Source organism: Gymnogyps californianus, chromosome Z (genome assembly GCF_018139145.2).
Source record: "Gymnogyps californianus isolate 813 chromosome Z, ASM1813914v2, whole genome shotgun sequence".
Classification (NCBI taxonomy): Eukaryota; Metazoa; Chordata; class Aves; order Accipitriformes; family Cathartidae; genus Gymnogyps; species Gymnogyps californianus.
In genome coordinates, this window is record NC_059500.1 from 48,754,750 (window position 1) to 48,782,112 (window position 27,363).

Genomic DNA, 27,363 nt, shown 5'->3' on the forward strand with positions numbered 1-27,363 from the left:
TTTAGGAAGGACATGGCAAGAAGTTGTCCTTTATGTGAAAGAGTAGTGTAAATGGATGGAGCTCTGCTTTGGGATGGGCAATGAGCCAGCTGAGAGCATGTGGGTCAGGTGTGGGCAGACCAATGCAGATGACATGGTGGCTGCCTGCCGATCCTTTCTGATCAGGAAGAAGAATGAAGTCCTCTTCAGAGAACTGGAAGAAGATTCATGTTTGCAGGCCCTTGTCTTCACAGGGGACTTCAATCGCTCCAGTATATGCTGGAGGGACAACACAGCAGGGCACAAACTATCCAGGAGGTGTCTAGAGTGCTTTGATGATAACTGCTTGCCACAGGCAATCAACAGGCTAACGAGGGGAGACACATTGCTGGACCTTGTACTTACAAACAAGGAAGAACTGGTCAGGGATGTAAAGGTCAGGGGCGGCCTTGTCTGCAGCAACCTTGAGACGATGGGAGTTGAGAATCCTGAGAGGAGGGAGAAAGGCAAAAAGCAGGATCACAACCCTGGATTTCAGGAGAGCAGACTTGAGCATTTTCAGGGACCTACTTGGAAGAATCCAGTATGTCATCAACCTGGAGAGAAGAAGGATCCATGAGAGCTGGTTGATTTTGAAGGATCACCTCCTCCAAGATCAACAATGGTCCATTCCAATGAGCAAGAAGTCAAGCAAAGGTAGCAGGAAGCTTGCATGGATGAACAAGGACCTCCCCTGACTAAACTCAAATGTAAAAGGAAGGATAAAAGATGTAGAAGCAGGGACATGAGACCAGGAGGAATTTAGAGACATTGCCTAAACACGTAGGGATAGCGTTTGGAATGCCAAAATCTGTGTGGAGTTGAATATGGTGAGGAACATGAAGGGCAATAAGAGGCTTTTATAAGTACATCAGCAGCAAAATGAAGACAATGGATAAAGTGGGCTCACTGCTGAAAACAGCAGGGGCTCTGGCAGCAAAGAACATAAAAAAGGCCAAAGCACTTAATGCCTTCTTCAGCTCTGTCTTTAAAGGTAACACTTGCCTCCGGCAATCCCAGGTCCCTGTGACTCAATCTCAGTGGAGGAGGATCACATCAGGGAACATTTAAACACATCCGTGGGACTTGATGTGATGCACCTATGAGTGCTGAGAGAGGCTCAATAATCTTTGAAAGGTCATGGCTATCAGGGGAGGTTCCTGAGGCCTAGAAGAAAGCATGTCACTCCTATGTTCAAGAAGAAGGATCTGGGAAACCAGAGCAGATCACCTGCTCTAGCACCATCACCTCAACCCCTGGGAAGGTGATGGACTATATAAAGGACACAAAGATCATTGCGATACTCATCATGAATTTACAAAGGGGAAATGATGCTTAACCGACCTGACAGCCTTCTCCGACGAAATTACTAACTCAGTGGGTCAGGGGAGAGCCGTGGATGTTGTTTATCTTGACTGTAGTAAGGCTTTTGACACTGTCTCCCACAAAATGCTCATAGATGGACCGATGAGGTATAGGCTAGATAAGTGGACAGTTAGGTGGACTTCAACCTGGCTGAACTACTGGGCTTAAAGAGTTGTGATCAGGAGCACAAAGTCCAGTTGAAGGCCAGGCACTAGACGAGTATCCTAGGGGCTAACATTGGGGCCAATACTTTTTAACGTCTTCATTAATGACCTGGACAATGGGACAGAGTGCACCATAGCAAGTTTGCCGATGACACAGAACTGGGGGCACTGGTTCTTTCACCAGATGTTTGTACTGCCACTCAGAGGGACCTCAACAGGCTGGACAAATGGGCTGACAGGAACCTCATGAAGTTCAACAAAGGGAGTGCAAATTACTGCCCCTGCGGAGTAATAACCCCATGTACTAGCATAGGCTCGGGGCTGACCAGCTGGAAAGCAGCTTGTCAGAAAATGCCCTGGGGATCCTGGTGGACACCAGGTTGACAATAAGCCAGTAATGTGCCTTTATGGCAGAGGCCAATGACATTCTGAGCTGCACGCAGAAGAGCATTGCCAGCAGGGGGAGGGAGGTGATCCTTCCCCTCTATTCAGAAGTGGTAAGACGCACCTCGGTGCTGTGTCCAGTTCTGGGTTACCCAGTACAAGAGAGACATGAACATACTGGAGTAAGTCCAGTGAAGGACCACAAAGATGATGAAAGGACTAGAGCATCTGCCATACATAGAGAGGCTGGGAAAGCTGGGACTGTTCAGCCTGGAGAAGGGAAAGCTCAGGAGGATATTATCAACATGTATAAATACCTGATGGGAGTCTATAAAGAAGATGCAGACTGGCTCTTCTCAGTGGTGCCCAGTCACAGGAAAAGAGGCAATGGGCACAAATAAAAAACACATGAAATTCCAGTTAACCATAAGAGAAATGTCTTTATCCTGTACGAATGGTCAAACACTGGAACAGGCTACCCAGAGAGGCTGCAGAGTCTCCATTCTTGGACATACTCAAACTCAGCTAGACACTATCCCGGGCAGCCTGCTGTAGCTGATACTGCTCGAGCAAAAGGCTAGACCTGCTGGAGCAGCGGGACTACACAATCTCCAGAGGTGTCTGCCTGTTGTGGTTTAAGCCCAGCCGGCAACAAAGCACCACGCAGCCGCTCGCTCGCTCCTCCCCCCTGGTAGGATGGGGAGGAGAAAATACAGTAGAAAAGCTCGTGGGTCAAGACCAGGACAGGGAGGGATCACTCACCAATTATGGTCACAGGCAAAACAGACGCGGTTTTGGGGAAAAATAAACCAATTTAATTTGTTAACAACCAAATCAGAGTAGGAGGATAAGGAATAGAACCGTATCTTAGAAACACACCTTCTCCCCACCCCCCCTTACTTCCCAGGCTCAGCTTTGCTCCCGATACCTCTACCTCCTCACCCCCAGTGGCACAGGGGGGCTGGAATGGGGGTTGCAGTCAGTTCGTCACACGTTGTCTCTGCTGCTCCCTCCTCCTCAGGGGGAGGGCTCCTCACAGTCCTCCCCTGCTCCAGTGTGGGGTCCCTCTCACGGGGGTCAGCCCCCCCATGAGTTTCTCCAACTCACGTCCTTTTCCACGCACTGCAGTCCTCCGCGGACTGCTCCAGCGTGGGCTTTCCCACAGAGTCACGGCCTTCTCTGGGCCCAGCCACCTGCTCCAGCGTGGGGTCCTCCACGGGCTGCAAGGGAATCTCTGCTCCACCGTTAACCTCCCTGGGCTGCAGGGGGACAGCCTGCCCTCTCACCACGGGCTGCAGGGGAATCTCTGCTCCGGCGCACCTCCTCCCTCTCCTCCATCTTCACTGACCTTGGTGTGTGCACGGTTGTTTCTCTCACATCCCACTCCTCTCCTCACTGGAGCTCCTCTTCTTCTGCCATCTTCTTCCTCCTCTCCTGCTCTCTTTACTGTAGCTGCTGCTGCTGCTGCTCCTCTTCCTCCTCCTCCATCTTACTCTCACACACCTCAGGACCTGGGGTTTTTTTTTCGGCCTTCTGAAATATGCTATCACAGAGGCGCTACCACTGTTGCTGATGGGCTCAGCCTTGGCCAGAGGCAGGTCTGGGTTGGAGCCAGGGAAGCTTCTAGCAGCTTCTCACAGCAGCCGCCCCTGTAGCCCCCCCCCCCCCCACAAACCCAACACACTGCCAGTCTCAGCCACTCAGTGATTCTGTGTGATTCTGTTACTAATTTGCTTGCAGCGTGCTCAAAGACAGTATACAAAATCAACCCTATGATAATCAGAAAAACAGTTACAAGATAAAAATTAATTTCTGATCAAGATATCTATTAATGTGCTTACTCAAATCAGCAAACTACCAAGCACTCTACAAGAGAGACATCTGCCTGTCACTGCAGCAGGATAAGCACGTCAAGTCCTAAGTAAAATGATACTCTCAGGTGAGCATGTAACAGACGAAATAATCAAAAATTGCAAATTGGATGTAACAAAGGTAATGAGTGGCATTTAAAATATATGTGCCTATATACACACCCATATATATGTATGTGTACATGCATCTATACGTACATACACAGGTATGTAGAAATAGATACATCTACACGTAAAACATGTTATATGTGGATGTGTACATGTATGCATACAAGTAGAATACATGTATACAAATATGAGCACATATTGATAAAATGTTTCGATATACTGTACAACTCTAAGCAAACACAAGTTTAAGAAAAAAGTCACCATCAGCAACACTAATAGAAAAAACAATATTCTCTCAGCTAAGCACCAAAATTGAGACACCTACTAGGTCTATTTTTTCCCCACTGCTCCCACCCTCCCCATAAACAAACACAGCATGATTGATACACTCAGAGTATTTAACTCCATTCAACATTGAAGTCACCAGATATTACTGAGAAAAAAAACCACCTCTCTGTCTCTAGTCTAACACCTCAAGACCAATACAATGGGAAACCAAGAAATTTACAGAAAGCGAGCTGCACTCTTCAAGTCACAAGGAAGAGCCTGCTATGAAAAACAGGTTTTTCTCAAGTCAAAATAGAAGAGCATAACTAAATTATTTCAGCCACTAAAGTAAGATTACAATAACCTTAGTAGATTTTGCTTTAAACATTGCAAGGTTGACACTACATGAAGACACTACAAACTAGACTGCAGCAAGACTCAAAGATTTGACACCTTGTCCTGCCAATAACAATATTTAAGATCCATACTATTGTTTAAGGTAGAGATAGCTCTGGGCTCACATCTGACAAGAGTGTGAACTAAAGTTTCCTCCTATCCTTAGATGATAACATTAAATAAAACCTTTATGTCCTGCACACGCCAACAGTTTAAGAGTAAACTGTGGCTTCCCAGAGATGTAAATGAAATGAGTAGCTACTGTCACTCCAGAAGCTGTATAACTGTGCTGCAAATAGAGTTAATGTTGTTGACACCCACCACTTTAGGTCATGTTGTTGGCTTTGTTTCACCACCACAGTTTTGGTGAATACACTGCGATTCTGAGTACCTCAGCTACCCCTATTACCAAGGGAATATAAGACGGTTTGGGGTAATTCAGGAAATCTCTAGATTCCATTACCTGTAGTTTAGAAATACAACACAGTGACAGGTACTATGAATTATGGTTTCTCAGGGGAATGGCATAGATGCTATGAAATGGTTTACAGCACACAGCAAAGAATAACCTGAAAATCCCAAAGCAGCAAAATAAGGGTTGAGTAGAAATCCCACTGCCTCGTAATTTACAGCATGGAGGTAAACAGCAACAGCAGCAAGTGGGTAGGTGGGAAAAGCAATATTGTTACAAAAGAAGTGGTTGTGAAAAGTTCAGGGATAGATTTGGACTAGAAACTTATCAAAGGAATGAAGTCATGGCACACACTTCCAGTAAGAACACAGGGGCAAGAAATTCTAATTCATTTTAGAACAGAGCTTACTGTATTTGCAAACAGTTTCATATTTCCTGGATACTTGTGACAGCAGGGCTCAAGTCTCAGTGAGTCAAGCAAACATCTCCAGTTTCCCGTTCAGAGTTCCACCAAAGCTCTGTGCCAGTGAGACAGACCACCAAGTGCTCAGCAGTAAACACAAAGTTCTAAATCCTGATATTTAGCATAATTTTAAAACAAAAATCACAGAGATGCACTGGAGTTAACCTTCAGAAACAAACAGCAAGATTTAACGTTCTTCAAGAACATGAAAATGGAAAGGCTACCAGGGACTCTAACTACATCCAGAAAATCTGTACTGAATGCAAACATGAAAAATATAACAAGGAAATGCATTTCACAGCTACTTCAGGAGTCTGAAATTAAATCCAGTGAGATGAAGACTGCTTTGCAAAAATAAAGCCAGCAAAGAAAGGCCGTGGCTTCTTGAAGACGTCCACTGTGCAGGATGGATCCTGTAAATACTGTCTGTTCACTGGTCTTAGAAAATTTATCTTCCACACCCCAGAACTATGTGACAGACTTTTACTGACACTGGGTGGGATTTTCAGAACACCTGCTATTCTACAGGGCCAGAGTTAGACTGGAGTACTTCTTCAAAATTTTGGTCTCTGCTAATTTGCTGAAAAAGACTGCCCCTTAAAGAAAACAGTTCTCTTAGTGTCTACAGACATAGTTACTGTTAAACTGAAAAAAAACTCTTGCTAACAAACTGACAGATACACAGAACAGAGCAAGAAGTTATGACTGCACAAGAAACGGAGCACCAGACCAGTCTGCACGTAGACCCTTAGAGACTTTATTTTCCGATTGATTTTAGCATCTACTGTAAAAATTTCAGACAGTATTACCAAGGTGTCAGCTGAAGGAGTGTTTTTCTGGATCTGCCTATACTGCATATGAAGGAAGACATCAAATGAAGGAAGCCAGTCGTCTTCCTTTCTTCCTCCAGAGCTTGTTTCTAATAACTACGCCTGTGCTCCTGGTCTGTCTTCAAAAAAGGAAAGGGTGGGGAAGGCAGGCAGGCAGCAGACAGGGAGAGACAGACAGAGCAGTGGGGAGAACAGAGATTTGCAAATCAGATTGTCTTTTTCAGCTCCAAAAGTTTGAAAATGATGATGGGAAACTGAGAGATAGTAAGGCAGATGGGGTATTTTCCAAGCTATTTGTCAAAGAATTTTCTGCCAGCATTAAATGAAAACTGAGCATTCAATGTGATACTTTTATAAGACTAAGTTTTAAACAAGGATAACAAAAAAAAAAAAGTTAAAAAAAAGGAACAATCAAATGCTTCAATCATGAAGTCAAAACAGTTCTAAGATCTTGGCCTAGGAAGATGAAAAGATGTAAAGACTTTATCTTCCTCTCAGATTTTTTCCTTTAATTCACGACTTGTTGCTTTCTTCAACTTACGTAAGAGTTTGGCTTTTATCTACATAGACTTTTATTATTTTGACTTGTTTTTTTTTCATTAAGAACCAACAGAAAAATAGTTTTAGCTATGTGCTGACACCTTGGGAAGATAAGGAGAAAGTTCAGTATTCTGTACGACAAAAAATACAGAATATTTGAAATTCTTAGTTTGTATTGCTAACTACTGAAACTGCTGCCTGAAACTGTGAATTTTATATAATAAGCCATTTAGCATAAACCGTCTTTTTTCATAATAGAAATGTCAACAAAAAACTTGTAGCCAAAGACAGTTCATTAAGAAAGATTAGCAGGCATAGAATTAAAATGATACTGACCAAATATATACATATATAACATGTCAAGTATAACTCATATACTAGCGATATGGAAAAATACTATCATTCATCACAATACCAGTTAAGTATCTAGGAAGGAAAACATTTCAACACACAGAAAAACATGTATGATCAGTTTGGCAAACTCTTTTCCATAAATTTAGGAGGTTGGTTGTATGGAAAAACATACAGAAGATGACTTCAAACACTTCAAAATAAGTATGTTGTCCATCTTTTTGTTACCTCAAGTTCAGACCTTATGTTCAAAAAAATACTTATTTTAATCACATATTTAAACAAGATGTCTGTGACAAATTCTAAGAGGTTGTTTTGCAGTGAATAGCAAACAATACATTTTGAGAAACTTTAAGTTCAATGATTTGGCCAATTCAGCCTGCAATATCCTAAACTGTAACCAACAAGCAGTAACTTTGCAAACCTTGACTACCTGACTTTAAAAATGTCTTCTTTGCTGTCCCTAGTCCTCTCACATGTATATATTTCTGAGAATAGTTTCAGAAGATAATAAAGCCTATTAGTCCATTGATGAATTTCACAAATTCCACTGATTGCCTCTTTCAATACAATTTCCCATTAAACTTGCCTATTTTTATTTACTTTTGAAAACCCAACTGTTATACCTTTTAAATATGAAAATAACAAGACATCATTTTTCCTGTAAAGATTTCAACAAATACTAGGACGACAATTTAGGTCAGAGGCATCAAAAATCATATTTCTATTTTTGTCCCAAATAGACTCCCTACAGTAAGATTATTTCTGCTTGGAAAGCAAAGAGGAGTGTCCATACCAATGAATTCCGCATCCCAACTGCAGCTCTTCAGGCATAAGCAGTTTGAGGGAATATTGAAGGGAATATTATTTGTCTAACACAGAAGTGATAAACACTGTGTATGCCTCAAACTAAGAAGAGAAAAATGGACAATTTCCTGATAATTCACCTGAAGTTACCAATTGTCTTCTACCATTACCTTCCTTTTGAGGAATTCAGTAGTCTAGTCAATTCACATAATTCATTCCACTCTTCATTTCTTTTCCATGACTCAAATAATGCAGCACTAATCTTACAGATTCAGTGTAAAGAAATGGTGTGCAAGACCCAAGATAAAGCTTAAATCACCGCACTTTAAACCTTTAGCACAGGCCTATGTAGACGTTTGCTGACTCGTCAGATTTTATTCTAATTAAAAAGTTAGTTAGGCTTAAAGCTTTTCCAAGTTTAGGGCATTTAGCCTCTCCAATTAAATGTTTATGTCACAAATGATATTGGTATTTTGTTGCTTTCAATGGAGATTGGTAGTTCTCTGACCTGATGCTAATTACATAAGTGTAATTTTTAAAGTCTATCCTTACGCAAAAACTGATAATAATATACTAAGAGTCAAAATACATCAGAGAGAGCCTACATAAACTGTCATCTACTGTTACACTTCCAAAAGCTTTACATCTTGCAGAACAGAATAGTATGAAAATACGCTGCTGCACAAAAACACCTCTAATGCAAGATACTGCTTTGTAAGTGGAACAATAGTCTTTTTGAGAAGATTCAGACTTAAAGGTAATGAAATCATGGAATACTTACTTAGCTCTGATCACATCACAATCCTTTTGGGAGAGTTCTTCCTGTTTCACAGCTACCTGAGATGACAAGTTACTGCATATACTGCGTAACTCTTTCATTTGTTCTCTTGCCTCTGCTAAATCAGTTTCCAAATTCTGCAAAGAAAGCATTTGAAATGTATTAAAGATAATATATAAGAAAGACTTAAAACGTACTATGCGTGTTATCTACGTATATAAACATATGGATGTGCACATACATACATGCATGCATCTATTTATTGTGGTCTAAGCAAATATATATAGGTATATGTGCATGTGTGCATGCATGAAAAATGTGAAATACCAGAAAAAAAAAGGTATTTCAAATTTTAGGTGGCCACCTATTCTTTACTGTAGGAAGTTTTCCTTAATTCGTTTGCTGCATGTGGAAGAAGAATCCTGAATCAAAGCTCTTCAGAGCAATAGTACACTATCTAACTACTGAACTGATTAAACCTTGTTTTCTGTGTAGAAATAACAGAAAAAAACTACTCCTAACAAAAAACAGCTATACATTCACTGTTTTAATTTCTCCAAAAAATGCACAATATTGCACACATGAACTAAGAATCATGGATACAGACTGATTTTTGAGACTGCTTGTTAAACCTGTACTGATTTTGCACTTCCAATTCAGTGCAAGGAATAGTTTCTTCAGGAAAAGAAATAGCGTACAAGAAAACTGCTGGAAATGTTCGTTGAAAACAAGCAATAGTTTGCCTTTTACAGTAAGCGTTACTGTAGAAGACACTCAGCAAAGTGTGAAGCTGTATCTGGGAAACACAGCAGCAAGGCAGCTTACTCAACCAAGACTTTGATCTCTACATAGTGACCTTACTAGAGTTCTCTGGAGGTTTAGCAGCTTAGAAGAGTACTTCAGTCCTTAAGAAGCTTCATAGGACTACTCTCCCAGAGTGTTTTGAAGCAAGAATGGAAACAGAAATATTACAGCAATATCTAAAGCAGAGTTTCAGAAGGTGGCAACAGCCTTAGACGTGCTTTGGTATTATGCTACTCACAGACACAATCACTTGTTCTCAGTAAGGCAAATATTCCAGGATTCATCAATAATTTAAAATAAATACCTCCTAGTAGGATAGCATCCCTAATCTACTGCCAACAATATATTAGTTTATCTTCCATTTACATACAGATTTAATCAAAGAAAGAAATGCACATTTTTCCCTTTCAGCAAAGAGGCCTCAAATATTGGAGGTATCAAAAAATTTTTATAACTGAAAAGCAAATACTTAATTGTCTCTCTTTAAAATAGCATAAAAATGTCTTACACATATTTGGATGTATCAGAAGCATACTACAATCAAATTCTTTGAATTTGGACAAGAATTACCATGTCCTGTTAATAACAGTAATATTAATGTGATGAAATAGCAAAATTTGAGTGAATGAGGCAGCAAAAATATTTGTTTCATGATAAATCTCAGGCTGTATATCTGGTGTACCCAACTAGTGAGTCATTCAATCTCAAAGGCTAGGTAGCAAAAATTATTTTTTCTCAGATAACAAAAGATTTCAGAATGATAGGAGACAGTTCATTCTATCAACAAATGAAAATGTTGAAGTTTAATAAGGTATGTATAACTTGCAGCCAAATAATCTTAGGGTTTCTCCTCAGTGGTTTGATATTTTTTTTTCCAACAGCAGCTAAAAGTTATTGTATATGTGAAAAAAAATGATAGTAGTTCACATTGTGTGAATAAATCCTATTTGCCTATCTTTCACACCACTCTATAGAGCTGCAGAGGTTTTACATGGTAGAGATTAAAAAAAAATATCTGATCTTACCAATGCTTAAGTTCCCATCATCCATTGCAGGGTACAATACAAAGAATAAGTAACAAATTATTTTGTCATAAATATAACTTTGGAAGTTACACAATGGCAGAATTTTAAAACAGGAAAAAGTATCTTTGAGTACTTCACCCTATTTGTGACATATGCGACTTCAGATTTTGACTTCAACCAACACATTAATCAGTTCAACCTTTTGAAATGATTTTGAAACCTTGACTTTTTTTGGAAGCATTACTGAAAGGGCAAAACATGAAAATAGGGGCAAGGAGGGACTGGTTATACAAATAGGATGTATACTGAAATATCATATATTGAGGCATTCAGTAGAGCTTTTGTACATGTCAGAAATCTAAGATTATGAAATAACCTATAATCTTTTACACTCAATTTCTAGTATCTCTATTTTTTTAAAATCACGTGGAATTTATTACGTTGCCTTTTAGTTGATACACTAGCCAAGAAGGTAGTTTCATTGCGTAAACATGAAAATTTGCTAAATACAAGATCTCCTAAACCTAATTTTCTAATTAAAGCTAATTTCAATTGTACATACAGACTGTTTAGAATTCAATCTTTTAAAGCACATTAAAGCAAAGTAAGTGCTATTTAAAACACAGTAAGTCAAAACATCTAATAATTCAGTTATATAATATGAGGAAGAAAATGCAATTTTAGAGAAAAATACAAGACAGAAAAAATATGATACTTCTTTATAACAGTACTGAAAGTGAAGCACGAAAAATAAGTCTAGTCATTATTTCTAGCCATGAAAAGTGGTGATCCTAACTAAAATGAAATGAAGATAAATAGCAGAATAATAATTTAAGGTAAAACATTACAGGAATATTTTGATCACTTCAAGCCCAAGAACTATAAACTCAGAAAAATCAGAAAAATGGTGAATGTAAAAGAACTTTAAACATGAAAAGCATAACACACAGACAAAGCATGAGGCAGCATAGCTGCACATAGATTATGGAGTCACTGTGAATTAACACTAAAGTTTTGTTATTTGAAGCTTCAAACCATTAGAAAGTCACTTTCAAATACAGTAGCTTAGTTTTCATGGTTTTTCTTGTTATGTATTATGACAGAAGTAAGAGTATTTTTTCAAGGTTCCATCTCAATAAAACTCTCATTTTTCAGTGGCACTAAAATTCCAGGCTCCTCTTGACAGAGATGGCTGTTTCTCAGAGTGTTTAATTTTAAGAGAACACCCCCCTCTGTTTCTTTAAAAGCTCCCACCTTCAGACTTTAGGAACTTTAAAAAGTACTTTGCTAATGGGGGTGGGGGGTGGGGAGCAGAACAACAGAAAAAAACACAAAAAGAGTAAGCAATTCCACTATCTTTTAGGTGACCTCCACTTAAAATCTGCCAGTCGGACATCTTTTGTGTCTACATACAAAGCCTTTTGTGACCAGGTTTGGAGAAATATACATTCTTATTAAACAATACCTTAAGTAAGCTCCACCCAAAGAACAACAAAATAACTCAAACGCCTAACTCATTCTTAAATATGAAAACACATGCATGCATAAGGTGGCTGACTGACAGCTTTTCCACTTGTGCACTTTGGGGAGATACAGAAAGCTGATATAATAGCTAATTGTATTTCAGCTAGTATGACAAATCTCTAAAGAAATATTCCTTAAATGGACAAACTAGCCATAGAAGCTTTTTCTCTCAATTTGAAAAAGGTGAATTTTATACTCCAAATCAGCTTATAGTAGGTCTGGAAACAACCAGTCTTTGAAAGTGACAAGTGACACTTTTCTGCACAGAAAATGGTTTAAAGACTAAAAAAAAAAAAAAATGGGCTAGTAACACTTAGTTCAGTCTCTGAACAGAGGGCCACTTTTCCATAAGAAGAATCTGTTATTTAGACCTAGCATTTCTATCATCTAATACACATTTTAAAAACAATGTTGGGGTAGCTCACATTGATAAGATTTCATTTTGTTCTTCCACAGATACAGGAGACTAACATGAACAGTGTCTGTATACAGTATCATCTACAATATTGTTAAATATAGTGTTTATTACTGAAAAACATGTACAAAAAGAGATGCTAGTTCAACTCCCAAACTCAAGGCTGAGAGGCAGAACTGACTTTCAGAATTCAGAATCATTTCTGAATTCAAATGATTTTTAATCTATAACCATTTTTACAATCACTTGAGAACAACAATACAATTCCATTATTGAATTTGCTCATAAATTACTTTTTAAAAGCATTTCAGGGACATGTTATATGGGGGTGTATATATTAGAACATCATCTGCAGCCCAGTATCATGTATGTGATAATGTCGTGTTTGGTCTCTGTGGATAAGGAAATTATTATTCTTTATTGTTTATAAGCAACCTGTTAAGAGCCAATCTGGCATCCAATATTGATTCTTCAGTGTCAAGTAATAGAAATGGGGAATGTCAGGAACAGAGGGAGAAATTAATTCAAATTGAAACTTAAATTTTCAAGCAAATATTTACAGGAAGAGTATACGTAAAAACAGTGATTAACTACAAAAATAACTTTGTGTGTTTTTACAAATTATTATTTTACAGAATATTGATAAAAATGATAAGACAACTTATTACTGTTTCCTAGAGGTCAAATATAACATTTCTCTCTTGCAGATAGTATTTTTAATATGCTTCTCAATCCTTGCAATAGTCTTGTGAGATAATCAACTTCACCTAACTCTATCCACTAGCAAAGGTGTATAGTCACTTCTCTAACATCACAGAATGGAAAGGAAGAAAAAACAAACAAACAAAAAAAGGCAGAAGCTGGAGCATCAGACCCATGGACACTTGCAGGCTGGCAAGGACCTGGGGAGGTCTTCAGTCACAGCCCCTGCCTAAAGCAGGTTCACCCAGGGGGTCTGACCGGGCTGCTCAGGGCTTTACAAAGTCAGGGGTTGAAATCTCCTAAGGATGGAGATGGCCCAACCTCCATGGGCCCCAGCCCCACTCCCGGGCTGTCCTCCTGGGGAAAAGGCTTCTCCTTATCTACAGCCTCAGCTTTTCCTGTTTCAGCTTGTGCTGCCTCTCACCTTTCCACCACGCAAAGCTGAAGAGCCTGGCTGCGTGGTGCCACAGATGCTGTTGGATGGCCCCAGCCCCAGAGCCATCCCTTCTCCTGGTTGAACCAGCCGGTTCCACAGCCTGTCCTCACAAGGCAAGGTCTCCAGCCGCACTGTCTCACCTTCAGCCAGTTTACTGATGTCTTTCTTGTACTGCATCCAAAAATGGGTGCAGTATCAAGAGTACTGAGCAGAGGGGACAATTCCTTCCCTGGCTCTTGGGACCATGCCCTGCTCATACCTCTCGAGGCACTGCTGGCCCTCATTGCTGCCTGGGTGCATGGGGCTGGCCCCGATGCAGCTTGCTGCCCGCCAGTACCCAGAGCTGTCCCCCAGAGCTGATACCTGGCCCCTGTATGGCTGCAGGGCTCTGCCTTCCCAGGGCAAGACTCATCTTTTGTCCTGGTTAAGGCTCCTGTTGGCCTGTTTCTGTCAAGATCCCCCTGGATGGCAGCAGAGTCCTCAAGCACATCCACTTCCCTCCCGTTTGGTGTCATCTGCAAACTTGACGAGCATGCCCGCTGTCCCCTCTTCCAGGCCACTGATAAAGTTTTTAAACAAGATAGGTCCAGGATAGATCCTGTAGTATACCACGTATTACCAGCCTACAGAGAGAGTACAACCCATTAACCACAGCTCTCTCAACCCAAACATCCAAATAGTTCTTTTAAACATGTTGTTGTCCACCTATCCAGCTGTAACATCCTAACTTGGGTACAAGAATACAGCAAATAGTGTCAAAAATCTTGCTAAAGTTAAACTCAGTCACATCCAAGCTCTCCTCTTGTCCACACACACAATCATTTTATCACAAAAGACAATCAGGTTGCTCAGGAAAAATTCACCCTTGGTAAATCCATGATTGTTTCTAGTCACATTCTCAATTATGCACCCAGAAGTTACTTCCAAGACAAATTCCTCTGTGATTTTCCCAGGGACTGAAGTGAGGCCAACCAAACTTTGTTCTTGGATTATCCTTTTCATCCGGGACCTACTTTTGAAAGATGATAGGCAATAGCCTGACAGTGACATCAGCCAACTCTCTCAGCACCCTGGGATGCAGTTCAGCTGGTCCAATGGATATGTACCAGTCAAGTTCCCTCAGGTATCTCCCAACTCATCACTCTCAGTACTTGTCCTTGAAGTCTGCCTCTAGGCACAGACGCTTGGGGGAATCTTGTTGAAGACTGAGGCAAAGATGACATTCTGTACCTCTGCTGTATCTATTACCTGCTGTCACTAATTCATCCTTCCCTTTCACCATCAGGCCCCCATTTTCCTCATTCAGCCTTTTACTACTAAAATAGTGCAAGAAATTCTTGTTATACTTGTCATCACTTGCAAGTCTCAACTGTAGGGAGGTTACCACCATCCTTGAATGCCCAGACAATGTTTCTCAACTTCTTTGTAGCTTTCACTGTTTCCACTTTCTGAATACAGCTTTCCGCCCCCACCCTCCACTGGAGTTGGGTCATTAATTCTGTTTAGTGAAGCTGGTCTCCTAATACATCCACTTGTTTTCCGGAGTATCAGGGTGGACCATACTTGGGCTTGGAGGAAGCTGTCTTTAAAGGCTTGATAATTTTCCTGAGCTCTTTTACCCTTCAGTGCTGCTTCTCATGGGATTCCACCCACCTGAACAAGCTGAAGACTCTACTCCTTAATTCCAGGTCTGTACTGTGTTACTCTCCTTCCTTCATCTTCTCAGGATCTTGGTCTTCATAATTTCATGGTCACTATAGCCAAGACTGCCATTGATTATTTTTTCCTTAATCAGTTCTTCCTTGTTTGTGAACAGCAGATCCAGCTGTGTGTCATTCCTGGTTGGCTCAGAGAACACCCATCTCAAGAATCACAGAATGGTTTGGGTTGGAAGGGACCTTAAAGATGATCTAGTTCCAACCCCCCTGCCATGGGCAGGGACACCTTCCACTAGACCAGGTTGCTCAAAGCTTCATCCAGCCTGGCCTTGAACACTTCCAGGGAGGGGGCATCCACAACCTCTCTGGGCAACCTGTTCCAGTGCCTCACTACCGTCACAGTGAAGAACTTCTTCCTTACATCTACTCTAAATCTACCCTCTTTCAGTTTAAAGCCATTACCCCTCATGCTATGACTACATGCTCTTGCAAGAAGTCCTTCTCTGGGGCCTTCTTGTAGGCCCTCTTTAGGTACTGCAAGGCTGCTATCAGGACTCCCTGGAGCCTTCTCTTCTCCAGGCTGAACAACCTCAACTCTCTCTGCCCGTCTTCATAGGAGAGGTGCTCCAGCCCTCTGACCATCTTCGTGGCCCTCCTCTGGACTTGCTCCAGCAGGTCCATGTGTCCTTCTTATGTTGGAGGCCCCAGAGCTGGATGCAGTACTCCAGGTGGGGTCTCACCAGAGCAGAGTAGAGGGGTAGAATCACCTCCCTCGACCTGCGGGCCATGCTTCTTTGGATGCAGCCCAGGATACGGTTGGCTTTCTGTGCTGCAGATGCACATTGCTGGGTCATATTGAGCTTCTCGTCAACCAACACCCCAAAGTCCTTCTCCGCAGGCCTGCTCTCAATTCACTCATCGCCCAGCCTGTATCTGTGCTTGGGATTGCCCCGACCCATGCGCACAACCTTGCACTGGGCCTTGCTGAACTTCATGAGGTTCACATGGGCCCATCTCTCAAGCCTGTCAAGGTCCCTCTGGATGGCATCCCTTCCCTCTGGCATGTTGACCACACCACACAGCTTGGTGTCGTTGGCAAACTTGCTGAGAGTGCACTCAATCCCACTGTCCATGTCGCCAACAAAGATTTAAACAGTGCCGGTCCCAATACCAACCCCTGAAGAACGCCACTCGTCAATGGTCTCCAGTGATGGACACGGAGTCATTGACCGCAACTCTCTGAGTGCGACCAGACAGCCAATTCCTTATCCACTGAGTAGTCCATCCGTCAAATCCACGTCTCTCCAATTTAGAGACAAAGACGTCATGCAGGACAGTGTCAAATGCTTTGCACAAGTCCAGGCAGATGACATCCATTGCTCTTCCCTTATCCGCCAATGCTGTAACCCTGTCATAACAGGCCACCAAATTTGTCAGGCACAATTTGTCCCCAGTGAAGTCATGCTGTCTGTCACCAATCCCCTCTTTATTTTCCATGGCCTTAGCATAGTTTCCAGGAGGATCCACTCCCTGATCTTGCCAGGCACAGAGGTGAGACTGACTGGCCTGTAGTTCCTCAGGTCTTCCTTTTTTACCTTTTTAAAAATGGGGGTTATGTTTCCTCTTTTCCAGTCAGTGGGAACTTCACTGGACTGCCACGACTTCTCAAATATGATGGATAGTGGCTTAGCCACTTTATCCACCAGTTCCCTCAGGACCCGCAGATGCATCTCATCATGTCCCTTGGACTTGTGCACCCTCAGGTTCCTTAGATGGTCTTGAACGTGATCTTCTCCCACAGTGGGTGGTTCTTCATTGTCCCAGTCCCTGCCTTTGCCTTCTGCGACTTGGGCGGTGTGGCTGGAGCACATGCCAGTGAAGACCGAGGCAAAAAAGTTGTTGAGTACCTCAGCCTTCTCCATGTCCCGGGTAACCAGGTCCCCTATTTCCCTCCAGAGAGAGCCCATATTTTCCCTAGTCTTCCTTTTATCACCGATGTACCTATAGAAGCTTTTCTTGTTGCCCTTGACGTCCCTGGCCAGATTTAATTCTATCAGGGCTTTGGCTTTCCTAACCTGATCCCTGGCTGCTTGGACAATTTCTCTGTATTCCTCCCAGGCTGCCTGTCCTTGCTTCCACTCTCTGTAGGCTTCGTTTTTGTGTTTGAGTTTGTCCAGGAGCTCCTTGTTCATCCATGCAGGCCTCCTGATGTTTTTGCCTAACTTCCTCTTTGTTGGGATGCATCGCTCCTGAGCTTGGAGGAGGTGATCCTTGAATATTAACCAGCTTTCTTGGGCCCCTTTTCCCACCAGGGCTTTATCCCATGGTACTCTATTAAGTAGATCCCTGAAGAGGCCAAAGTCTGCTCTCCTGAAGCCCAGGGTAGTGAGCTTGCTGTGCGCCCTCCTCGCTGCCCTAAGGATCTTGAACTCCACCATTTCATGGTCACTGCAGCCAAGGCTGCCCTTGAGCTTCACATTCCCCACCAGCCCCTCCTTGTTGGTGAGAACAAGGTCCAGCATAGCACCTCTCCTTGTTGGCTCCTCCATCAGTTGGAGAAGAAAGTTGTCATCAACGCATTCCAGGAACCTCCTGGATTGCTTATGCCCTGCTGTGTTGTCCCTCCAACAGATATCGGGGTGCTTAAAGTCCCCCATAAGGACCAGGGCTTGTGAATGTGAGGCTGCTCCTATTTGCCTACAGCAGGCCTCATCCACTCCATCTTCCTGGTCAGGTGGCCTGTAGCAGACCCGCACTATAATGTCACCTGTCCCTGCCCTCCCTTTAATCCTGACCTATAAACTCTCGGTCGGCTCCTCATCCATCCCCAGGCAGAGCTCCATGCAATCCCGCTGGTCACTGACATAGAGGGTGACACCCCCTCGTCTCCCCTGCCTGTCCTTCCTAAAGAGCCTTTATCCTTCCATTCCAACACTCCAGTCGTAAGAGCCATCCCACCACATCTCCGTGATGCCAATAAGATCGTAGCCCTGCAGGCATATGCACGTCTAACTCCTCTTGTTTATTCCTCATGCTACGTGTGTTTACATAGAGGCATTTAAGTTGGGCCCCTGATGAAACTGACTTACTGGCTGGAGTGGCTGGAATTCCTCTGTGCTGCTCTTCAGGTGCTGTCCTGCTGACCTGTGATCCCTCTCTCCAGGCTCTGGGCATCTATTGCTGGCACTGGCATCAAACTGGTAGGAGTGGGATGGATTGAGGTTCCCCGCCCCCAGCAACCATAGTTTAAAGTCCTCTTCACCAGCTTGCAAGCCTGTGACCAAAGATCTCTTCCTCTTCTCTGACAGAGGGACTCCATCAGCCCCAAGAAGTTACCTCTGTCATGCTCTAGACACCATCTTGACCTGCTTGTGACGCCACTCTGAAACACCAACACTACTTACTCCCATCTCTGGAATCACATGGCTGTGATGCACCTTGCTCTCTTCAGCATGCCTTATCAGCCAGGAAGACAGATACACTAAAAATTATTCTGTTTTCATTGAAGGTGTAGGTAACAATGATTTGCAATAATTCATCAAATATTACAAGCACTACATTTGACAGCTTGAAAATTATTAAATCAGTTTAGTACACACTAGATTTTCTCCCCCAGGTATCAACAAACCATTCGTTGTCCTGGGAATCCTATAATCCTTTCATCATAACCACTCCAAAGGCCTCAATTTGCAAGAACTTTACTTCCCATGTTAATAGATCTAAATGAAGCACTTTACAAAGGGTTTCCATCAGCACAACAATCGGAAGTGTCACCAAAACCATTGAATTGCTAGTGGAAGAAAAAAGATGTTTCTGGGAAAGTTGTTGATTAGATAGTTACTACGTTGAATATACCAGAAGGTCATGTACTTTGATAGTGTAAAAGAGCACAGCGTTGTAAGTGTTCATTAGCCAATAAAAAGAATCCACTAACTAGACGTGTATATAAGCAGCCATCAAACACTTTGATACCATGTTTATGGCTTATTTCTTATAGGAATTTAACAAGAACTTGCCAATTTTTACCAGCAAACAAGACAAAGTACCATTTAAATAAAAGATACAATATTCTGTACCATGTATTCAATTATTTCCTTTTTCGTTTTATCATAAACAGTGAAAATAACTTTTTTATGTATTATATTGAATAATAAGGCCTCTCACAGAATGGAGCCCTCTGGAGGCTGGGACACAATTTATTCAAAACCGCAGCTGAAGTTTTAAAGTGTTCTTCCAAAACAACAACCAAATTGTTGTCTACCACAACCAAATTATAGGTAAGTAAATTACACATTAAGAAAAAAAAAATTGTGAATAATAACACTTTTAAGCTTTTATTATTTCACTTATATATATTTTATCTTAAAATACAGTATCTTTTATTTTTTAATGATTACATTTTAAGATGACTATTTGAAGTCAGATTCCTGCTTTGCAACATCAATTTTTAAAAAGCTGTGGGTCTTAAGTGAAGCAATGTAAACGAATGCAAGTCCCCACTGGTAGATTTGAATATATAACTTGTTATTTAAAGAAAATAACTTGTGCAAATGTCTGGAGAAGTTAATTCTGAAATAACATCCAGGAGTCCATTCCACTTTGTACCTTTATTCTGGCATCATTGCCAGATTTTTCTGTTTTCCATTGTGCCTCCTGCTTCCTCAGTTTCTCCAGGTCATTTAGCAGGTCAGCACAGCATGTATTTAATCCCTTATTTTCCTCCTCCAGGTTTTTTATAACCAGTCTGTTTTGCTCTTCCTTCTTCTGTGCACACTCCTCAGTGTCCTGTAGAACAGTACCACAAGGGCCGATAAACAAAAAAGTGAGAACTAATCAGCAAATATAAACTGTGCAGTTTTACCCTCACAGCAGCTTCTTCTATATTTGATAGCCAAGGTCACCTGTGTACTTTTATTGGCCTCTTTCATGCAGGTGGAAGGGTCATATTTTTTAGCTGGATGACAGCTTTGATGAGTACACATTTGCAAAGAGCCCATTAATTGATCAAGCTGCCTTTGATGCTGTCCCCAGCTATTTTTGAGACCCACACAGACATATCCTCCCAGACCTCGGCTTTATCAATTAATAATGCCAGTCCCATCAGAATCTAATTACAAGAAGCCACATCTTCACACTCCTACTTTCTTTGCTCCATTTCCATCATTAACTATTTATCTGAAAGTTATAAAGCTTGGATTCTTGGCTTTAAAGCGTCTTCCTCAGAGTTCGTATGTGAGAAAATGGTAAGGTATAGCAAAGCCTAAGGCAATTTTTTCTCCAAGCTTGTCACTTTCTGTGCCACAAAGGCTGACATTGCTTAAAGAACTACTTCAAAGCTACAGTCTTATGAAACTATGTACAAGTCAATGTACCTTAAGTTCTTGACTTTTATCTTTAAATTTCTGGTTCAAGTTACTGAATTCATTCTTCAAATGGGCATTTTCCTCATCCACAGCAATTTTTCTCTGCATTAAGTTGTTTATCTCTTGCTGCTGTCCTGTGAGTCTCTATTAAAAAAAAAAAAAAATAATCTGTTAATAGACAAAAAGCAATTGTAAAACCATGAACGTACTGGATTTCAGACCTGTGCATTTTAGACCTATGAAATGTAACAATCTGATATATGTAGTTTTATAGCATTATTTTCATTTCATTAGTACTTTAATCATACTCAAAACTGCATGACTATACAACACAGTATTGTAAACAAGGAACTGAACATCTTGCTGCTACTAAAGAGTCCATAAATGCAGAACTGAATTAAAAACATTCAGTCAAGCTTAGACAAAGACAGTCATTTGCAGAAGCTCTATTTGTGCTTATGGATTAAGAATACATCAGAATACTGTTTCACTTGCACTTCTGGCATACCAAAAATCAAGCCAAAAAATAGAGTTCAAAATTCTCCAGAATTCATGAAGATAATGAGAAACAACTATTAAGTAAGGCACCTGAAAAGGTTACGACACAAAACACTTGTAAAAAGGGAATTAAGTTGAATGGAGTTCGCAGCTCAAGGAAAATAATACAACTCTGTTCAACACAGACAACTGTTTAGTGTACCACACATAGCAAAATCTCACTGCCATCAAAAAAACCCTTCAACTTTCTGTGTTACATACTTGCATTCTATTCTTATGACATTCGTATTAAAACACCCTCACGCTTAAATGCGTATTAGAACTCTGCATTCTTCTTCAGGAGTCTGTTTTAATTCCACGTACTGTTTTGTCCCTTCCCTTCTTAAATCAAAATGGCATTCATCTAAAACATTTTCCTAGCAGTAACACTGTAACTGCAGCAAAAAACAGATGAAACTTATCTCGGGAGAAAAATGCAACTGCTTTGCCTCTAATACACAAGCTAAATGAAATGTGTTCAGAAACGTAAAAAATTATCAACAAGAGGATATACCTTTAGATTATTCTACAATACTGCTGATAACATACATAAGGGTTTTCAACCTCCAAGTGGTTAAATCTGGTTCACATGTATGACAGACATGAAAAAGAATGAAAATGTGCTGAGAAAATACATGTAAAATAATACATTTGCAGTCATATTCAACAATCATTGATTTTAAACCTACATGTAACTATTAGGGCAAAAAAGGTAATTACATCACCACTGAACTCAAAGTAACTCACTCACAAGAAGAAACACAGGTATCACAGGTAGCAGCCCTGCATACAAAGCAAGCTGTGCAGGGATAAGCAGGGCTTGTTCCACGTGTTGAACAGTGTCAGTGCGTTGGCATCCAGAGCACCCACACTACACAAGGAAACTGTTCACAAAGCAATAACCACAGAAGGATGATGGGGCAATTTTGAGAGTCTGAGTAGCAGTTTGAGCACCAGCTTCTCCTCAAGATATGCACGCTCTTCTCCCTACTCTGCACAAACAATTACTGAGCGCAAAGTAAATCTCTGCCCTTTCTGCTGCACTACGTTGTAACATTTGACAGCTAGCTTAATAGCCGATAAACTACCTTTTTCAGTATTACCAGAGTTAAATCATATAAAAAGCATTAATTTCACATATTTGATTATAAGACTAAGGTTGGCAGAAATAATTTCTTTATGAATTATTTAAACCACTAGTGAGCTAGTGTGACAGTAAGGCATGTGAAAAATATATTTGAAGATGTGCAGTGAAATTAATCTATGTATTTAGCAAATGTCTTAGTCATTAAAATATACATGACTTTATTTCTTTGTGTGGATTGTATCTTTCCCTCCTTGTTTCATTTTTTAACTTTTTAACAGAGACCTTTGTTCTAACTTTTTCCAAATTACTTTGAATGTCTGCCTCTCTTCTGTAGATTCCTTCACTTTTTCTACACATCACATTCCCACCTTCCTTGCAAATATTTTTATTGTTTTATTTCTTCTCCTACCACCATCTCCAAATCTTTTCTATACACTGTTCCTCCATATTCAGTAAATTTATTTTATCCCTCTGACCACTACTTCTATCCACACACTGTTACAAATACAGTAACATTTCTTACAAAATAAATAAAAAAAAAAAAACCACCCTATATAGCAGAAAATATGTCCAAGCAAGAACAAACCCTGCAACTGGTTCAGCATATGAGAAAGGTAATGTAAACCAGCTAACTTGTGTAGCAAATATTGAGTGCAAGCAACCATGAACAGATAATGTTTAGTAAATAGTGCAGGGAGGCATGAAGGATATTTCTTTCCCCACACTAAAAATTTCACTTTACCAAGACAAAAAATAATTATCTTTGTTGTACCTCATACTCAATAGCAGCCACAGTAGAATTCAAAGAATATAAAAAATTATGTACTAACAGTGGTCTTTAAAAACATGGAAAAGAAAGTGAATGTGAATTGAAAAGAGAATGGAAAAATGAGAACAAAAATTGAGAGAAAAGTGAAAGAAAACACAGAAACCTCATTCTCATATCTTGGATTTTTGTCTCAGATGTCATTAATTCCAACCAAGCAAGCAGACAAAAAAAAACCCCAAAACCAAACCAGAACTAGCTTGTATTTAAAACAGTGTTTAATTGGTAATTTAATCTCGAATCTATAGTGTACTTGTTTATTTTTTATAATACAATAACTCCTCTACAGAGACTCATTCTACAGTACTGGCACTTTGAACAGACTCCAGTCAAAGTTAGCCTAAGATCAGAGATTCATAATCATTCTTCCATTTCCTCCAAAGAAAAATTAAATCTGAATTTCAGATTCAGAAATTTATATGAAATTTTTCTCAGAGATGTAAGCCAGTGCATAAACCTTCTCAGCCCAGCTTGTTATCAGCAGACATTAAGGAAGCGATAATGAAATTAAGAAACCTCCTCGTAACTAAGGACTCCCCTCTTTCCTATTTTGAACCTACCAGACACCAGGCTCAGTTTTCACTATTCAGAAAGCAAATGATTTGCTCTTCAGATATATTATTACAGTTACAGGAACAAATTGTTGCTGGCAGAGATTATTTAGTTGCATCTTTAAAAAGGTATGAATCCACATTACCATGGAAAGCATCAGTTATTTTGTTTGCCTCCCTCCCACTCCCCAGGTCCTCAGAGAATTTGAGTAAGCAGCTCCTCTGAGTCTTCCAGCTCATTACTACTTGTTTAACATTTATCAAGACAAAGTCTATATTTGAAGAACATCCTTAGAAATTCTACCTATCTGAAAGACCCTATTGGCTCTAACAGAGTTAAAAATTCACAAATATATGCTCTCACAAAATCTCAAAGTGCAGCTCCAGCTCTTTAAGGAGTCTAATTTTTGAGTACACAAGCAACATCATGTTACTACATAGTTTCATTATACACTGTGCAGAAACTAGTAAGCTTACGTATATTTGAAGTGAAATCAAACATCTTTGGGCCCTGGTTGGAATGGGATGTTTTCCAGCAATTTGGAGGATGAATGGAGACATGAAGGTACAAAAGTGCAACCAGCTATCTCAAATGTTTGTTCCATATTGCTGAGACGAAATTTTAAACTCAAGTAAGCTACTTACTTTCATACTTTGCAGGATAATCAGACAGATTATCCTGAATCAGACTCGCACACTAATTACTTATCCCCACAACTGACCCACCTAAGACTTTAAATCAATCAAAAGGCAAATACACCACATCAATCACTAAGCAGCAAACTCACCTGAGTAGTCTACAAAGTTGTCTACTGCAGCAGTAATGAAACATTATTTAGGTAAGTTACACCTGCATGGAAAAAATCCTGCTATGTTTCGAAGCATTTTTCTTGGGTACCATTGTGTACGCTCTTATCTTCTCCTCTAAATGAATTGAACTTATACTTTCGTATCTGCTCATTTCACATGCTTATAAAGAAGGGAAAAACAACAGGAGTATTACTTGGGAGCCATGACTGAGTAGAAATAAGGGTCATAAAGAAGAACGTCTGAGATACAGACAATTAAGTAAATTATCATCTGCCTTTGCCTGTGCAGCTGTTTTTGCACTTTGCTTCCTCAACCTATGAATTACCTTTGATAACAGGAGGAAGACAGTAAAGACTGATTTCTTACAGCAGAGAATACAAGCAGTGTTCCCTACTCTAGTAGGCAAGTGAAACAGCAGAAAAAAGCCATACCTGATCACATATGGGGCAACCTCCCACATGAGGTTATTTTGACTGACTTCACCAGATAAAAACACTCATAAGAAATTAATCTATTCCCACAGTATCTACTGTTTTTGTCTAGATACCATAGAAGACAGGCTAATACTACACAAGAACAATTTCAGCTTACATTTTGCATTGACTGCAGTCATACTTGTTTGAACAAATCAGGACAAAAGCAATGTTTAATGGGCTTTTGACAGCTTGGTGCTCAAGAATTATAAAACACACTCATATAACTAAGAAAACTAGAGTACACTTCCAAAGGTTTTTCCATAGGCAAACTTCCATAGCCAAGAAAGAAAACTGTAGTCTAGAAGTGAATTTGCTCTAATGAAAACCAAAGGAATCTGATTTTACCCTTATGTTTAGCTGGGAAGAATCAGAGTGTCCCTTGTATACTGCTGGAGCCCAGAATGCTCCAGGCAACAGTATGTATAAAGAAAGAAACACTGTGACTTGGTGGGCAGATCTTTGATGTTTAAGAGGACTGTCATTCCAGAATTCATTATTATCCTTTCCCATGGCATCTCTTTAGCTACAACACAATACAATTTTTTTTTCTTCCCTAATAATGTCAAATTGTTTACTGGCAAAAACTACTTCTTTTCTAAATACCTTCATATCAATCTGCAGAGGAAGCAAAATCACATGCTAAGTCAAACCAACAAAGTGAGCTACAAAAACTACAGATCAAAACTGAAGGGGGAAAATAGTTCTTTTTTGTCTTAGCTCTGAACACCTCAAAGTCTTTTCATGGCAGTAGGATGTTATTATTATCTGTCAATATTTCATATGAAAAGATATACAAAAAGTTTTTTAATTAAACTTCATTTTTATCCAGTGTGAATTTAGATAGTATACTACCGTATGGAGACAGTGAAAGTGGCAACACACACATGACTGTTCAATGCCAGGAGTCTGTTTCCAAAAAAAAAATGAGTTAGGATACAACTATCAGGAGTTATGGACTGTTTGATGTTGCAGTCATCATCACTGAACTTCCAGTCTTCAGTGAAAGATTTTTTAATCGGCTACATAAAAAGCATGCAGAAAGGACTATGAAACAACAGCTGTACATGCTATTACTGCATTAAGTGTTCTCCAAATTTTTACTTTTTTGGGGTAGAGGAGGAAAGAAAAAAAAAAAAACCCAAACACTCATAGTTCTGCAGTTTGAAATTTGATCAGACTGCACTACTGAATCAGTATTGCGTGCCTGCCTCTATACAGGTTCATAAAATGTAGGTAAGAGCAGGTTTTATTTCATGTCAAGAAGTTAACTCAAATACCTACTGATAATTTATCAAAATATCCCTAAAAATCATTCTAGCAGAAATGCAAAGCTGACACATATATCCTTCATTGCTGCTGCTAACGGTACAGAAATGCAACAACGCACCTTGTTTCTGTCATTGGCTGCTGAAGCACTTCACAAAAAAACTCAAGTCTCTGCACCACAATACTAAAGGTATCTATCTGTGACTGCAATGAAGGGACATGCATTTGATTTGCACTACCAAAAGGATCAGGGAAACAAATAAACACGATATTCCGTGCTTTCTTCATTACATTCTTTACCAGAAGCTTTCGCTGTGCAGTAGTACACTTCTAATATACCACATAAAAAAAAAGAACGAACACAAAATAACTGGAACTGATGAAAAATTGAAGTATTTTCCCCCAAGTAGTGACTTTTAATGAAATCTTGACATCTTAAGGAGAAACAAGATTAATTTATTAATGAATTTTTTTATTACAACTTAAATGTGAAAATATTATACTTTTAAACTTCTTTTCCTCAAAATTTCTACTTCAACATTTACATATTTACTCTCTCCCTTTCATCATCTCTCTTTCCCCACTAAGTAGTTGAGATTGATTTACCGCACTCCTAACTTTCTTCCCTCCCTTCCAACTTCCCTTTTTTTCCAGCAGGAATTGAACAATAAGTAGACACCACTAAAAATGTGCCAGTAACACTTTATAGCTTTCCTTGATTTAGCTTTCTCAAATTTCTCTTTAGATTTTTTCAACTTTATTAATCCTCATGGTTCTAAACTTGAACGCTCATATGCATGTTTACACATAACATTCCCAGTCATATTCTCATATAGTCCTCCCAAATAAAGAAAAACACACAAAAAATAAAACAAACACAAGAAATCGCTCTCTTTCATCTCATGACTATTCATTAGATCCTTTAATTATTTTCAGATGTAGGATGAACAGAAGTTCTATGTAAATAATTCATGAAAAGGTAACCATATGTTATAGAAGTCATCTGCTGCATTTTGCAGTCTGTATGGTGTCCTTTCATAGTCAAAATGACACTAGCTAGTTACGATATAAAACACAAGTCATTTTTAAAATCCATACTGCTCCAAAAGTAAAATGCCAACAGTGCTAC

The 27,363-nt window shown here is 40.0% G+C and overlaps 1 protein-coding gene across 1 annotated transcript in view; it reads right to left on the reverse strand.

The window, feature by feature from the left end:
- Window positions 1-27,363, reverse strand: part of CNTLN (centlein) — a 207,462-nt gene that overhangs the window by 141,463 nt on the left and 38,636 nt on the right. Inside the window, exons 4-6 of the mRNA XM_050912620.1 lie at window positions 20,691-20,825; window positions 19,924-20,103; window positions 8,758-8,891 (exon numbers count right to left, since the gene is read on the reverse strand). Coding sequence (XP_050768577.1) covers window positions 8,758-8,891; window positions 19,924-20,103; window positions 20,691-20,825 — 449 coding nt within the window. The remainder of the gene's footprint in view (window positions 1-8,757; window positions 8,892-19,923; window positions 20,104-20,690; window positions 20,826-27,363) is intronic.